The 15146-nt window shown below is 44.8% G+C and overlaps 2 protein-coding genes across 13 annotated transcripts in view; one reads left to right on the top strand and one right to left on the bottom strand.

Moving 5' to 3' along the window:
• The first annotated feature begins 3959 nt into the window (after positions 1 to 3959).
• Positions 3960 to 10433, top strand: shisa2b (shisa family member 2b). Its single transcript, XM_086191309.1, has 2 exons — positions 3960 to 4738; positions 8434 to 10433. The coding sequence occupies exons 1-2, from the start codon at positions 4435 to 4437 to the stop codon at positions 9003 to 9005; spliced, it is 876 nt and encodes a 291-aa protein (XP_086047435.1). The 5' UTR covers positions 3960 to 4434; the 3' UTR covers positions 9006 to 10433.
• A 1102-nt stretch (positions 10434 to 11535) lies between these two features.
• atp8a2 (ATPase phospholipid transporting 8A2) overlaps positions 11536 to 15146 on the bottom strand; it is a 56387-nt gene continuing 52776 nt past the window's right edge. For all 12 annotated transcript variants that reach the window (XM_086190695.1, XM_086190696.1, XM_086190698.1 and 9 more), the window contains one exon: positions 11536 to 12880. In XM_086190695.1, the coding sequence (XP_086046821.1) occupies positions 12786 to 12880 (95 nt within the window). In that variant the 3' untranslated portion in view covers positions 11536 to 12785. The remainder of the gene's footprint in view (positions 12881 to 15146) is intronic.

The following is a 15146-nucleotide window of genomic DNA, read 5'->3' as shown; positions in this document are numbered from 1 at the left end:
TAGTGTCAATAAATCAATCATGTATGTTGTTGGACTTGTTCATGAAAAGATACGCTAAACAAAAGACAGGAAAAATACAGGGCAGACTTAAACTGACATTTGAAGTCCAGAAAAGTGACTTATGAAGCCAGGAAGATGATGATAGCTTAGCAGCAGTTATGATTCTGATGTCTGTTAGCAACCACACACACACACACACAGACACACACACACATACACACACCAAGCAGTGGGTTCTCTGATTGTCCCACTGTTGGAAATCATCTCCCCCTCTGTGTCATCATCAGTTAAGTGCTCAACAGCTTCAAGGCCACAGTTCCCTTTGAAAAAAAATCTAAATATGATCAAGTTGCCCCTCATTCTCAGCCTGTAGAACGTGAACACACTACGTCCTGACAGCTTAAATTACTCATTAAAAATAAATTGATCAAACACAGAAAACATGCCAAATCTTCCTCTGTGACGGATTCATGGCTTTTCCAAGCTGTAGTTATGTTGTCTGCTGAGCTGACATGGAAATACACACACCAGATGAAAAAGTTTGCTCAGTCTTTCAAAAGTACACTTTTCTTCCATATTTTGCTTTTCACAACCCTTTTTTCTTTGAAATTTGGCCTTTGTAAAGCTGCAAATAATTATCAAATCTGAAAAGCAATCGTGCATGGGACAGTTCAAGTCTGATTAGATTATCCTGCACTGGACTTTGCACAAGCACTAAAAAACAAAATAAAATCTCCCATATTATAAAAAGGCATCAAACTGTGGTGCATCACCTCATGGTAAGAGATATGGCATTCAGAGGGCGAAAAATACAATTAAGAAAAATGAAAATGTGAGATGTTATGACCATGGTGCCATTCTGTGGCCGCTGCAACATTGTGCAATCAACGTTGATTTCACAATAACTTAAAGGAAAACCTCGTTCATTGCCACTATAAAAATGTGCCAACCAAAAGTCAGAGTTTTATTGATATATGTGCCATTAAAGTTTTCCCTGTACATAGAAATTCATTCTTTGCCTTCTGCCCAGAATGTGTTTTTCTAAAATCAAACTTGAGGTATGAAAATTCAAAAGATATTTAAAACACACACACACCCACACACACACACACACACACACATACAAAAATACAAGCGACACGGGTCATATATGCAAAGTGCAGTATTTAAAGAAATAAGTCTACAAGTTTTTAGGTGTCCCTGTAATAAACCCTAGATACAGAACCAACTGAAGCATGATGTAAACGTGTGGAGTTGTTTTTTAATACTTACAGCATTATTTAAAGACACTTTTATTATTCCAAGACATATGAAACAGCACACTCGCCATAATACTGCAAGAATATGCCGGTGGTAAAGACAGTATACAGGTGAAATATTCTTTACTCTCTAAAATGAAGCGTTTTGTTGTTGTTGTTGTTGTTGTTTTGTAGTTCTGACTGTAGTACTAGGTTGGTTCCAGCAGAGGGCAGCGCGTTCACCTCCAGCTTTCTCAGAACAGGACTCCATCAGCTGCTCCGCCTCATTAGCCCTGAGCAGATGTTGTAAGGAACAGGGAGAGAAATGATACAGTAGAACACCGTTTAAAGAAGAACTCTCTGTTGATTTGAATGTTGTTATTCTTCCGTGTCCATCCTCAGGTTCCCTACAGTTGGATGAGTTTTATAGGGATGGAGAGATAAATCCTTGCATAATTTTCCTGCTCTTTATCTACACACCTCTGCCTCTGCTGTCGACCCCCCCCCCCCCCACTCCCACTTGACTCCAGAATGCAGAAAGAGCCAGCCACGTATATCTAGACTGAAGATGATGCATCAGTTTAACATTAAAGAAGTGTTCATTCATTCCCTTTGACTCAACTCAGTGACCCTGCGCTACAACTTTCTCCAGCGACTCACGGCCTCGGAGGTCAAAGGGCATGTTGACAACCAGCAGGTTAGCACCACCTGAAACATCCATACACGTTCATTTCGTCACCCTCTTAAAATAAAAGTCTTTTTTTAACTTTTTTTTTTTTTTGCCTAAAACAATTCCTTATGATGTTTAGTCTCCAGTTTTTTGTGTTTTCTGAAGATCTTGAAAAAAAGACTTAGAAGGCGAAGAAGGTGAGGAATTGCAAAGTATTCTTAGAGTCAAGCTGCAGCCGTGTTCATGCTGTGGTCTGGAGAATAACGTCCGTGAGACACAGATGCAAGGATTTTTTTTTCTTTTTAAAGTACAGATTTTTCAGACTTATACAGAACAAAAATAATAAAAAAAAACAACAACCTGCAGGATGGAGCATGAATAGAGGGAGTAATGAAATCATGGCAGGCGTTCACTCAGGTGCTGACGTCCAACAGGATCTGAGCCACATTTATGGCAGCTAATACACTGACTCATGCTAGAGGAAAACATTTGCATGGAAGGCCCTGCCCTCTACTGCGCAAACATCGGGTATGGGGGTGGGGGTGGGGGGGTGGGGGTTCCTACAAAGAGTTCTGTGTATTTTAGCAGGCTGTAACTTATAAAAGTGAAACACAGACTATCTTAGCTATGACAATGACAAAGTCATCCAATAAAACGTACCCTTTTATTTTTTCCTCTCAATCCGACTGTTCAGGAGAGGAATGTCACAGTTTGCCGTCCTCCTTGCTGTTTAACTCCTGAATGGTGAGAAGTGATTCGTGTGTTCATGTAAATAAAGGAAATATGCGTTAAAGGGATAGTTCACCCAAAAAGGAACATTGAGTCATTATCTACTCACTTAAATACAAATGGAAGGTCTGAGAAGTTTTTTGTTCCACAAAGCTGCTGGAGTTTCCCAGGAAAAGGTATTGCAGTAATCTCCCAAACAACTGAAGGAAGTGGTGACCAGTTTTTAGTCATAAAAAAATACATATTAACACCATAAAATGTCTCTGTTCATCTGAGGTTATCAAAGCGCCCTGAAGCATCAACATGCCAAGCTGCTTCGAAAAGTGTCAGACATTTTTTTTTGGCCTTTTTATGAACATTGTGTCATCACTGGGAGCTCTGGGCTACAGACTATATATATATATATATATATAAATATATAAATATATAAATATATATATATATATATATACATATATATATATATTTATATATATATGACCAACCAGTGTAACATTTTATCACCAGACAATAGTTAAAATGCATTTTACCAAAACTGAGCCAATGATTTGACCGTAAATAAAAGATCTAGGTTTAAGTTTAACCCATAGAAATTTAAGATGATCTGTAAACATGGAAAGTCTTACTGATAATAATAGATTAAAGAGGGAATCGCGCTGGTTCAGTAGTTGGCACGATTGTCTCACAGCAAGAAGGTTCAAGGCTGCTGGGACAGGCTGCTGGGACAGGCTGCTGGGACAGGCTCCAGCCCCCCGCGACCCTTAACAGGATAAGTGGAAGAAAATGATGATGGATGATGGATGGGTGATTTAAAGGAGGTGAACGAAATGGTCACGTAGTTACATCTTACTTCCAGTAGATGGAGGCAAATCCCTTGTTAATGTGGTGAGAGGCGGAATCCCTGGTGTCAAACACGCACAGTCAAGCAATATAAATATGTGCCGGAAATAATGCCAAGTCTTCAAAATAAAATAGAATAATCATATCGATTTCCCTCCAAAGATGTGGAAATCATATATATTTCTATTTATCTTATAAATAATATTTTATTGGTGCAAGGCATTTTTTAAAAATAATTTTCATTCATTGGTGTTTTTCTTTAAAGTGCTCCAAAAAAAAACCCCACACATTTTACGTCGTTTTAATTTTTTATTTTGAAGGGTTAAACCGGAAGTACCTGGGTAATAATTCTGTCTTGCTGGTGCCTATTGTCACAGTGATTTGGAGGTGGTGTGAATTTGCATCTGACCCCCCCCCCCCCCCCCCCCCCCCGACTCAAAGTAAGACCCACTGCTCTTTTTGGCTCAATCGGACCAGACTGACTCGGACCTGCTTGACTGACTTGTGACGCTCTACAAAATGCAGAGCGCGCAACAGAAGTTTGTAAAGTTTTGTTTGCGCGCGGGGCAGCAGGCGCTCGGGAGTGAGTGCAGCTGTGCGCTCGCGGATCAGGCTGCTGGTTTCTCCTCGGGACCCATGTGGACACTCATCTGAGGACTTAAGAGGAGACTCGAACGGACTCGAAAAGGGGGATCATTTAAAGTGTCCAGACTGGATTTAAGACACCCAGGATCACCGCTGGAATCCGCGCACGACTGTATTTCTTTCACCTCGCGGATGATCGCAAACAATCTTGGAGACTTATTTACGCACGGGATTCCTCACCAATGACAGCCTGTAACCGAGTTGTTACCCTCGCACTTCACCCCCTCAGCACCCTTCATCGCTCTCTTGTCCCGTGTCGCCTCTCTCCTCACGATCCACGCGGGGAGTGAAAGCCTCCGTACCTGGACCAGGATGTGGGGAGGAGGCTTCCCCGTGTCTGTCCCCGTGATTGTGACTCTATTCCTGGTCATCATCGACGTGAAAGCCAGCGGGGAGTATTGCCACGGTTGGCACGATTCCCAGGGCGCCTGGAAAGAAGGTTTCCAGTGTCCGGAGAAAATTGACGGAGAAGACGCGATCATCTGCTGCGGAAAGTGCGACCTGCGCTACTGCTGCTCCAGCACGGACGCACGGCTTGACCAGGGCAGCTGCGACAACGACCGGCAGGCTAAAGAGCCCGGGACAGACAGCAAGGAGAACAAGGACTCCGGGGCAGGTACTGACTTATGACGCGGTCTTCTAACCCTGCTAAATCTTTAAGTCAACGCCAAACTTCATAAATAAAGTAATGCAGAGATGTTGGGATTCTCTTGATGTTCAAGTGACCTTTGAATTGAATCCCCTTCATTAGTATTCAGAGTGAAATACTGCAAAATGCAAAGTGGAAAAACTAATTGAAAATGTCTGAGAAGGCACAATGACGCAGTGGCACCGAGGCGCACGCACAGGACCTTCTACCTACCCCCCCCCCCCCCCACACACACACACACACACACACACACACCAGAGGTTCATCTGCTCCTGTTGGCAACGACAGCTGCACAGGAGACAGCAGACTCATCCAAAAACAGTTAACTGCGCTCACAAATGGCAAACTGTGCCGCGCTGCTTGCCCTTTATAAATAGCTGTGTTTGTTCTGGCCCGGAACAGTGCAGAGAAGCCGGGCTCACATCACGTTGTCCCCACGGGGATCAAGTTTTGGACTTGACCGGATCTTGGACAGTGGTACACCAGAGGCGATGACAGCTCTGTTCATAAAAAAAGAAAAGAAAACACACACACACAGAGACACAGACAGACAGACAGACAGAGAGAGAGAGAGAGAGAGAGAGAGAGAGAGAGAGACACACACACACACACACACACACACACACACACACACACACACACACACACACACTCAAATCGCGTTATGTATCATTTGCTACCAGGCTTTCCTCCGCCGTCGCCAAGCTCCTCCTCCTTCTCCTCCTCCTCCTTCAGCCTCTCCGGTGTCTCCGCGCTTTCCAGGGATTCTCACCTAAAAGCCTCATGACTTCAAATCAAAGGCACGCGTTTCCTCCTCTGTCTCCCCGTAATGAATATATCATCTTGAGGCTCCATTATAGTGAGTGAAAGTAGATTTACTGCTGTGAGGGGAAAGGACTTTATCATAGTTCCCTGGAGGCGCTCTCTCTCTCTCTCTCTCTCTCTCTCTTTCTCTCTCTCTCTCTCTCTCTCTCTTTCTCTCTCTCTCTCTCTCTCTCCCTCTCTCTCTCTCTCTCTCTCTCTCTCTCCCTCTCTCTCTCTCTCTCTCTCGAGCCTTATCACAGCAGGAAGCGGTGTATGCATTTCATTCAGTGGCCTCCAGCCAAAATAACTTAAAGAAAATCCCAATTTTCCTCCTCTAAGTAGTGATCTTTTTTTACATGCCGAGTCCAGTTCAGGCCGTGCATTGATCCGTCCTTCATCCTCTCACAGCCTATTAATCAGCCGGTAAAGATACAAACTGCAGGAAATTATTCATGTGCTGAACATGAAGAAACATATGGTATTTAGGAACAGGAGAATGCTCCAGGGAGAGGAGGGTGAGGCCAGCCAGCCAGCCAGCCAGCCAGCCAGCCACAAAGACTGCCCCCCCCCCAAAAAAAACAAGAGCCTATAAGAGGGTAAGGGGTGGGGGTGGGGGGGGATGCTGTCACTGCAGCAGCTCAACTGCAGTGACAGGTGTGGAGGAGCGACAGGGAACAATGGGGGTGTTGCACCCACCATGTGAGGGAAGTCACACTCACGCAGTTTATAAGTTGTTGTTTTTTAAAGAGTTTTTGTCCATTTCCTCTCTTCCTGGCTTCATTCAGCCCTGAGACTGAATCCTCCAGATGTGAGAGGCCGAGCTTCCAATTACTGTTTAAATGCTGTTAATTCAAGATCAACTAGCTTAGGACATTTTCTTGAGTTAATGAGTTGATTAGCTCATTATTTTGATTATCTCAAGACTCAATCATTAGTTAAGAGATCTCTGGAAAACTGACTTTTGTTTTCTTGAGATAATCAACATAACGAGGTAGATCTTTTATCATCCCGAGATTGGGAGTTCATTAAGACGAGATCTCAGGAAAAAGGGCTTTTGATTTCACGAGATAAAGGAAATGATGATGAGGTGACTTGATGTCCCCTCGCTGTAATGAGCTAATTAGCTGTTACTTAAATGTTCTCAAGATTCTGGGTTAATTAACACCAGATTTCGAGAAAAGAGAATTAACTGAGATGATTAATTTGTGATGGAAATCGTCAGCATCAACCTGGGGGGGGGGGGGAAGCTTGAGATAAATTATTTAGCACATTTTTTTTCCCTTTTCTGGAGAAAATGTGTTACTAAACTCTCTTGAGACAAAGCCAACTGACTCATTATCGCAAGAAAAGAATTTTATGACCTCGGGACAATCTAATAACTCATTTCACAAACTAACAGCGATAAAAAGGTAATCACAAGGTCGGCGGTTGTCAGCTTCCGTATTCGGCAGTATTTCTTTGGAGTAACACTTTTATTCATGACTGGAATTCTTTTGTGATTTGAGTTTTTTTGGTAGAGAATCTGAGAAAACTCCTCTGAAAGTGCTTTTATTGCTGATTTACAAGCGATAAGTAACACAATTCTAAATCCTCATCATCCACGCAGGACAGGGGAGTGGAAATGTTGAGGTCAAATCCATATAAGCGTAGGAAAAGAGGGTAGCGAAAGGTTCCCGGAGACATTTCTGCTCTTGTTACTTAGATGTTGTCATAACAGACCAACAGAAGGAGTTGTGGTAAAGCCTCTTTATTGGCAAGTGTGTGGCTGGGAGGTACGTCAGCCTCTGAAGTTGACGCAGGTCAAAGGGAAACGGGTAAAGGTCCTAGTTTGTTCCGTGTCACCCTGCCTCGGCCTCCTCTGCTGCTGCTCAGTCAAGCTCTGACCTCCAGCTCTTAGCAGGTTTCGCGCGGTAATCTCGTTTAATACCCTGCTGCTTTTCATGAAGACTTTTCTCAAGGCCGCAGATTTCAAAGAAGCCAAAGACAAAAGGAAACTGGAGCCAGAACGCCAACTCTCTCCCTCTTTGGCGTACAGTTACACCTCATAACACACGGGCACGTTGGAAGCTGAATAACTACACCCTGTGGGAACAATAAAACACAACTAATCGCTTGTAGTGTAACTTCTCGTGTTTGTAAGGTGTCAGAGTGAGCGAGCATGGGAAACGCATCAGCTCCCATTTTTACCAGCATCCTTTCGACTGGAACACAGATCCTAAAGTTTTGCTATTCCACCTGGAAAATGATGCTCGGATCAGTGGGACAGTACACAAGCTCGTTGTTGCCAGTGGGATGTGTTTTTTTTTTAAAAGGTCAGTGAGAAGAAACGAGCTCGCTCCTTTGATTTAGAGCTGAATAACCGCACATTAAATCATTCTTTAATAGCCTTTTTTTTTAAAGCAGAAGCCAACTGGAGTGAATCATTTCCAAGGGGCTGTTGGTCGAAAAAGTAAAAGAATGGTCACAAATATCTGCTGGCAGCCGTGCTGAAGAATGTCACCGACACGCACGCACACACACACACACACACATACACACACACACATACACACACACACACACACACACACACACACACACACACACACACACACACACACACACACAGGGGTGCAGGGTCGAGGAGGCTGTGGACACAACAGGGTGCTGAGGATTAAAACAGATCAAAACAAAGTTAATAACTGCTAATGAGAGTCCCAGGCTCCCCGGGAGTGTACTTTTCTTTTTTTAACCCTCATCCAAACCTGCTAACCCCCCCCCTTTTCTTTTCTTTTTTTTTGCCTGCACAGAGAAGCAAAATAACTCTAAATAGTCCACTTAATATTTTGGCTCAACTTTGATTGTTCTTGTCCCTGCAGTTCCCATCTATGTGCCTTTCCTGATCGTGGGGTCTGTGTTCGTTGCCTTCGTCCTGGTGGGCTCCGTGGTCGCTATGTGCTGCTGCCGCTGTCTCCGACCCAAGCAGGAGCTATCAGCTGCAGGTGCAGCAGGGGGCGGAGCCAGCGGCGGGCGCCTCCTGGAGACCATCCCAATGATGGCCAGTGTTGGTACCTCTCGAGGTTCATCATCACGCCAGTCCAGCACAGCCACATCGTCCAGCTCCTCTGCTCCACCAGCGGCCCCACGCCCCGCTCCCGCTCCTCTAATGCGGGCCCAGGCCTCCTGCTGCCTGCCCCCCGATGCCAGCGTCTTCGTCAACATGCCCACCAATTTCTCTGTTCTCAACTGCCAGCAGGCCACTCAGATCATGCCTCACCAGGGACAGTTCCTGCACCCGCAGTATATTGGCTACGCCCACCCCGTGTCCCCTGCCCCAACCTTCCTAGACCCTACCCAGGGAGGATACAGACCGCTCCAGTCTCCATGCCCTCCTCCGGCTGGGGGGTCAAGTGTCACCAGTGATCAGAAATACCCTCCAGTGACTGTTTGATGAGGGGCCAAAGCTGCGGACCACTCTGACACTTTGTTGTGAACAAACCTGTGAGGGCGGAGCCACAGAGCCTTGGTGGCTGCCAAAAAAAAAAGAAAAGAAAAGAAAAAAGACTCACACAGAGGACTCATAAAACAGTTACTGGCTGTGGGGGTCTACCCTGGTATGGTGTGTGTGCTGTGCCTGTTTAGTGTGTTACATGATCTCTCTGCAGGTTGGACATGGGGGCAGACGAAAGCACCAGAAACTGCAGAGATGAAATGCAAACGGGTGAAAGTTCTCACTGTGTTTGCATGTAGGAGAGAGAGTTTATATGCGTGACAGATGAGTGGGTGATTAACAGCAGCAAAACTGTTCACCAAAGTGGACATCCAAGCCAAAAGAGTTCTGACCACATGCTGTGTTTATGCCATGTGCACATCTGCACTTGTGAATGCTTGACAATGCTTTGTTATACGTTTGTTTGAGGGAAACGTGGGGGCGTCTGTACTGTACATGTGCGTGTGTGTATGCGTGTGTGTGCGAGAGCTGAAGTGTGAAGTGTGGTGGGTTGTGAGTAACTGCGAGTGTGTAATGGGAAATGCAGGTGGTGTGTGTGTGTGTGTGTGTGTGTGTGTGTGTGTGATGTGAAAGGCAGTTGCAATCTCCCTGTAGACCTTTTAATGAAGTGAACACAGGACATAGACTGTGACGCTCCACCCTACTTTTAGGAAAAAAAAAAAATCAGAATACTGCTCACAGACACACACACACACACACGCGCACACATGCACACACACACAAAGACCACAAAATATTCACACCAGTTCAAGCAGTTAATGTACCTAAAAGTGTGACAAAGGAAAGAGTCCCTCTGAAGATTACCCAGTTAATTATACAATGGAAACTCTGCCAAATGCCCACTTCACTTCTCTCCTGTTAGAGGTGTGATCTGTATGTGTGTGTGTGTGTGTGTGTGTGTGTGTGTGTGTTAAACACTCACACAGTTAAGCACGTTTACTGAGGGCATCAGGGGCTCCAGGAAAGCTTTGAGTCATTATTACCATGAAATAAAGGCCAAAAAAAAGAGAAAAGGTTGATCATTGGAAAATGTATAAAGTTGTATTTGAATCCCTACTGTGTGTGTGTGTGTGTGTGTGTGTGTGTGTGTGTGTGTGTGTGTGTGTATGCATACTGCAGCTGTAACGGGACTGGTAACTCAGTAACATGCAACGCCAGGAATGTGCTGCTCCACTGGGCTCGCAGCCTGAGACATCCAATAGTACTGAAACTGGTTGTGTCTGTGTACCTCATCTGTACTCCACAGCGCAGTGTCTGTAAAATACAGTAGGCAGCTTTACGTGTGACAAAAATTAAGTGTAAAATAATGGCTCCTTCTGTGAAAATGCAGTAATTTGAAGATACAGGGGTGAATTTTTCATATGAATTTGGAAAAATAAAAAACAAACAAACATTTAAAACAGTTTTGTTTTTTTTTCTTGTTACCATGTCCTCTAGGTGAGTGCTGCTTCCCAAGCACACACGATGAATAGCTTTGCACGTGGAACTGTCTCAAATTTTTAATCCCTTTGGACGCACACATACTTAAGCTATTAGAAACACTAATTTCACAGGCAGTTGTACCACCCACGACGGACAGATCCGATACCTGTCACGTCACCCGACTCAATAAGGAGAAACCACAACAATGGATGCTTGAATACGATGAGGTGCAGTCTTGGCAAGCTCCTCCAGAAACACAGCTCATGTGGAAAGCTGAGTGGCCCATCAGGGAGGAGCTGAAAGCTCTCTGGCTCCTGGTAGTTTACAGCACGATGGATTCTCCATACTGGAGCAGCTGCAGTGGGTTTTTGGGGCTGGGATATATCCCGGAAAGTGGGCGGGAGAGGGAGCTCCAGTTGGACTTCAGCGTCCAGGGACAGGGAGTGTGTATTAATCTGCTAATGGTCTGTCCACACTTGCTCACAAGGGGAGTGTGGGAGAGGTTTGTTCAAGCGATAGTTCACTCAAAGTGAGTTTTGTACTTACAAGTAAGTGCCTTGAGCTCACAAAGACGTTTTTTAAACTGCTGCTTCTTTACGCCTCCAGGCTGCAGAGCCAGCCACACGTTTAGCTTGAAGCTAAAGCTACGCCACTTACAAAGTAACAGCAAAACTGTCCAAAAATGTCACAAACCATACAATCCATCGTGCTGTACTATAATTCCTTTACTATAACTGTACTGTATGTGTAAATGAACTACAACATTGGACAGTTTTGCTGTTGTTAGCCTTTCACCTTCATTAGCATCAAGCTAAGACACACGGCTGCATTCCGGAGTGACAGAAGAAGTGATGCAGCAGTTGTTTGTGATCTCAAGACTCCCATTTGTGAGCACTTGAAAGGGAGAATACACTTTTTTGGTGAAGTGTGCTTAAATATTGGAATGTTTGAAGGAAACAGCACGAGGAGACAGCTAACAGTAAAAGACAGACACATTTGGTCAGGCTATGGACTGATTAGATTTAATGATTAGGACTCAAATGGATACCCCCCCCCTCCCCTCCAACCCTTCAGTCTCGCATTCCAAAACTCAAGTGTTCTCAACACACAGACAACAGACTCTACATTCAGATGAATCCCAGAGGCAGAAAAACACAAGGTCCAAGCGAGTGTCTCCATCAAATCCCTTCTGTTTCGACGCGTATTAGCGCTAGTTCAAGTAAAATGTTCCCTCTAAGACATGTCTCCATAAATTAGTACAAAAACAGGCATTAATGAAATACATATACATGTCCACTTTAATAAAAAATAAAAGGAGAAAGAAATGGTCCAGTGCAAGGTGGGAAGCTCTAAAGCCAGGCTGCTGCTGCTGCTGCTGCTTCTACATCAGCCGATGGAGCCAGACAGGCTGCGTCAGGAATCACAGGAGTGTTCAGGATTAAAAAGAGGAAAAACCGTGGGCATTTTTTGGGGTGAAGAGATGGAAAGATATGAGATGAGTAAGCAAAGGGAGGGGAGGTGGATGCTTCTGTGCGTGGTGTGTGATGGGCTGCAGGGTCCAGTTCAGGGGCGCGTTCTGCCTCTGTGACATCACTGGTGTTGGGCAGCTAGGCTCGATGCTGCGATGGGATGAGGGTCTGTTGCTGGGGTGCGGAGCTGCGGCGCTCCTCTCCCTCTCCTTTTTTAAGGAATTCATCGGCGCCTGTGCGTCTTAATTTTGACATCCTCTCCCCTCCGATGTCGGCATGTGATGACTGACTGGCAAAACACACCTCACGAAAGGGAGACGAGAGGGAAGCTAACGTACACACACGCGCACAAACACATGCACACAAACACAGGAGCGCCAACGCGTGCAGACGTACATACATGCACAGGCAGATACAGACGCACTGGAATGCACACACACCTACACACGCGTTAACACACAGTGGCATGAACCAAACCCAGGCTGTGGGGGTATACAGATATGAGTAGCAGTCTCTGAGTTTGACTCATCATGTCTGTGCGTGGGTGCTCAAGCCCGTGCAGCTTGTGTTGGAAATTAAAATGTTTATTCCATATAGTTGGCCTGGTCCCTTCTCTCAAAAAATGTTCTCCATGCGCCAGCGGCGGCCTCCATGCTTTACATCGACCCCCACCCCCCATCCCCCACCCCCCCTCAAGGGTCAGGTCATAGTTCCAGTAAGGCCACAGCAGGGGTTGGTGACCCGGTGTGGGGGTGTCCCACCAGTCTGTCTATGCTGCCAGCTTGACATCCGTTGCTATGGTGAGCCGAAGCCTTGGTCAGGGGTTGGGCTAGAGGCTGGGGCGTTGGCGGGTGGTGTCGTAGGAGCGCACTACCTGGGATTGAGATACCACTCCGTGCTCCTCCTGAGAGAAGGCATAACCATCTGCGGGGGGAGAGACAAGGACACACCTCAGTTGTTACCTTGAAAAACATCTGTTGTTCTCAGTCCTACGGAAGCAGCTGGAACTGGTCGATAATTTCTGTCTTAAACCTGAGCGAACCAACTTTTTGACCACTTGGCAGCAGGTACGAACATCGATGGTTCGCTTGTCAAGTGTCAAGAGGCTTTTCATTACAATTAGAACTAAAGCTGTAAGTTAGCGGTGGTTTTTGTGACCATAGAGCGGGGCTGTCCAATGTGGATCCTGCCAGATCTAAATATGAACAACCCTTACAATACAAAAGATAAAATACAACTAAGTCTTTATAAAAAAATCTCTTTATGTCGTTTTCTCTTTTGTGAGGTAAAAAGCTTTTTAAACACGAAGGATCTGTAATTGCTTCTCATAATTTGATCAGGCAGATGAGTCGGACTGTGGAGGAGGCCAGTTCAGCACTGCATTATCATGTCACAGTACATTTTTGTTCGCCTGGTTCAGAATTTTGCAAATTAAATCACCTGCGCAAGTAAAACTGATCTGCAATGAAATAAAAGAAAAAATACATTTTTAAAGTTGTTCTGCTGTGTTAAAGCTTAAAAAAAATATTCAATTAAGGGGACTTGGGATCTTAAAAAACATTTTACATTTTCACAAAGTGTGTTTGCTTTTTCCTGGCGGCTCAACATTGAGTTTGTTTTGGCCCACCAAAGAAAAATTTTGGGCACCGCGGCCGTAGAGCAACACGGTTTTGAACCTTACGGATATTTGAATTCTGCATGAAGGGCACACTGCGGTGTTTGGGAAATGAACAATATACCTTTAGAAATACAAATTGACTGTAACTAGACCTCATGGACACTACATCAGTGAAATGGGGCGGCACATCAATATGATCTACAACACTGCTGAGTTACTCCAACCTCTGTTTGAAATGACACCACGCAGCAGTCACAGTGACATCAAGTACTACTTCACAGTTCAGTCTCAGATGCACTTAAAAGGTTTGGTGATCAAATGTGAAGTCAAACCTTTAGGATCAGCGAATGGAGCCGTATATGGAAGTACAGCTATGCCTCATTCTCATTAACCAGGTTTTCTTTTATGAGAAACAAGCAGTTTATTCAATCCTCTAACCGCTCGCTCACACGGGTACTGGCGAGACAGTCGGAATTCCCTGCCAACGGGGAAAGTAGTGAAGCTGAAGAAACCAGATATTTATTATTGGTGTTAAACTATTCTTCATTGTCAGAACCTGACAAACACTTCAACTAATGTTCTGGTCAGCATGCCGAACCCTTTGAACAGCTGATGTGGAACAGTGTTCAGCTGCCAGTGTAAATAAATAGTGACTAGTGGCACGGGACAGTTTAAAGTTGCGGCTCTCTCATTCAGCTCCACGCCACCTGCAGCTGGACTAGCGCGGTCAAATCCATCACTTTCACCGGTGCTAATTAGTCACGTCTATTGCGTCCTCTGCCGAGATGGTGCAGTGCCCATTAAAGGCTGTTTATTTAAAATGATTCTTCACCCAAAAGTATATTTTGTTTTTCAAGTACTCAATAATTAGTGCCTTGAACTCATGAAGACAATTTTTTCTGTGACTCCGGAAACAGCAGAATGCAGAGAGAGCCAGCCACTTGCAGTACAGGTACCTTGAAGCTAATAGCAACTGACCGTTAACAACGGTGAAATGGCCCTCAAATTAAAGTGTTTGGGGATTACCGGGCATACAGCTGAGGGAAGAGGATGTTGTGAGTTCCCTCTTTTTCATTCTTATAATCCTCCTTCATTTGCCTTTGCGAGAGTATAGGTTTATTTTGGTCAGGCACCTTTTGGGGCAGCCCCATGCTCAGCTGTGGGGTCCTTGCTGAATCAATGAAGTGAGTAAGCTGTTTATGCCCTGCCGAATGCACTAATTGATTCATAGAGATTAATTTTGTGTCTACATGTATTTATAGCTCTATTTACAGATCTAGCTGCTGTTTGTTAACCACATTGATGCTAATCTGCTGCTCTTTGTTAGCTGCACTGACACTAACTTCTGCTCTCTGTTATGATACGTTTCTGGTTAAGCCAATAACTGTTGTATATGCTTCATTCTGTTTGTAGAGACCATTGCCATTGTCGTTGTATGCCCACAGTTATTATATACGAATATCAAGAACCGTCTCTCTGTTCTCCGACTGGAGTTCTGATTTGTATGAAGTGGTTCCAGCACAGAGCTAAAAATAATACTGATAGAAGACGTGGATTATACCAGACAATGCA

This window comes from Aulostomus chinensis, chromosome 21 (genome assembly GCF_037954235.1).
Source record: "Aulostomus chinensis isolate RoL2024-O1b breed Wild chromosome 21, RoL_Achi_v1.0, whole genome shotgun sequence".
In the NCBI taxonomy this organism is placed as follows: domain Eukaryota; kingdom Metazoa; phylum Chordata; class Actinopteri; order Syngnathiformes; family Aulostomidae; genus Aulostomus; species Aulostomus chinensis.
The sequence above is the reverse complement of the archived record's forward strand: the minus strand, read 5'-3'. Positions and strand labels throughout refer to the sequence as shown.

Excerpts from the sequence above, each read along its gene's own strand:
- shisa2b (XM_086191309.1), top strand. The coding sequence starts at position 4,435 with ATGTGGGGAGGAGGCTTCCCCGTGTCTGTCCCCGTGATTGTGACTCTA. Across the intron at positions 4,739-8,433 it reads GAACAAGGACTCCGGGGCAG|TTCCCATCTATGTGCCTTTC; the intron begins GTACTGACTTAT and ends TTGTCCCTGCAG.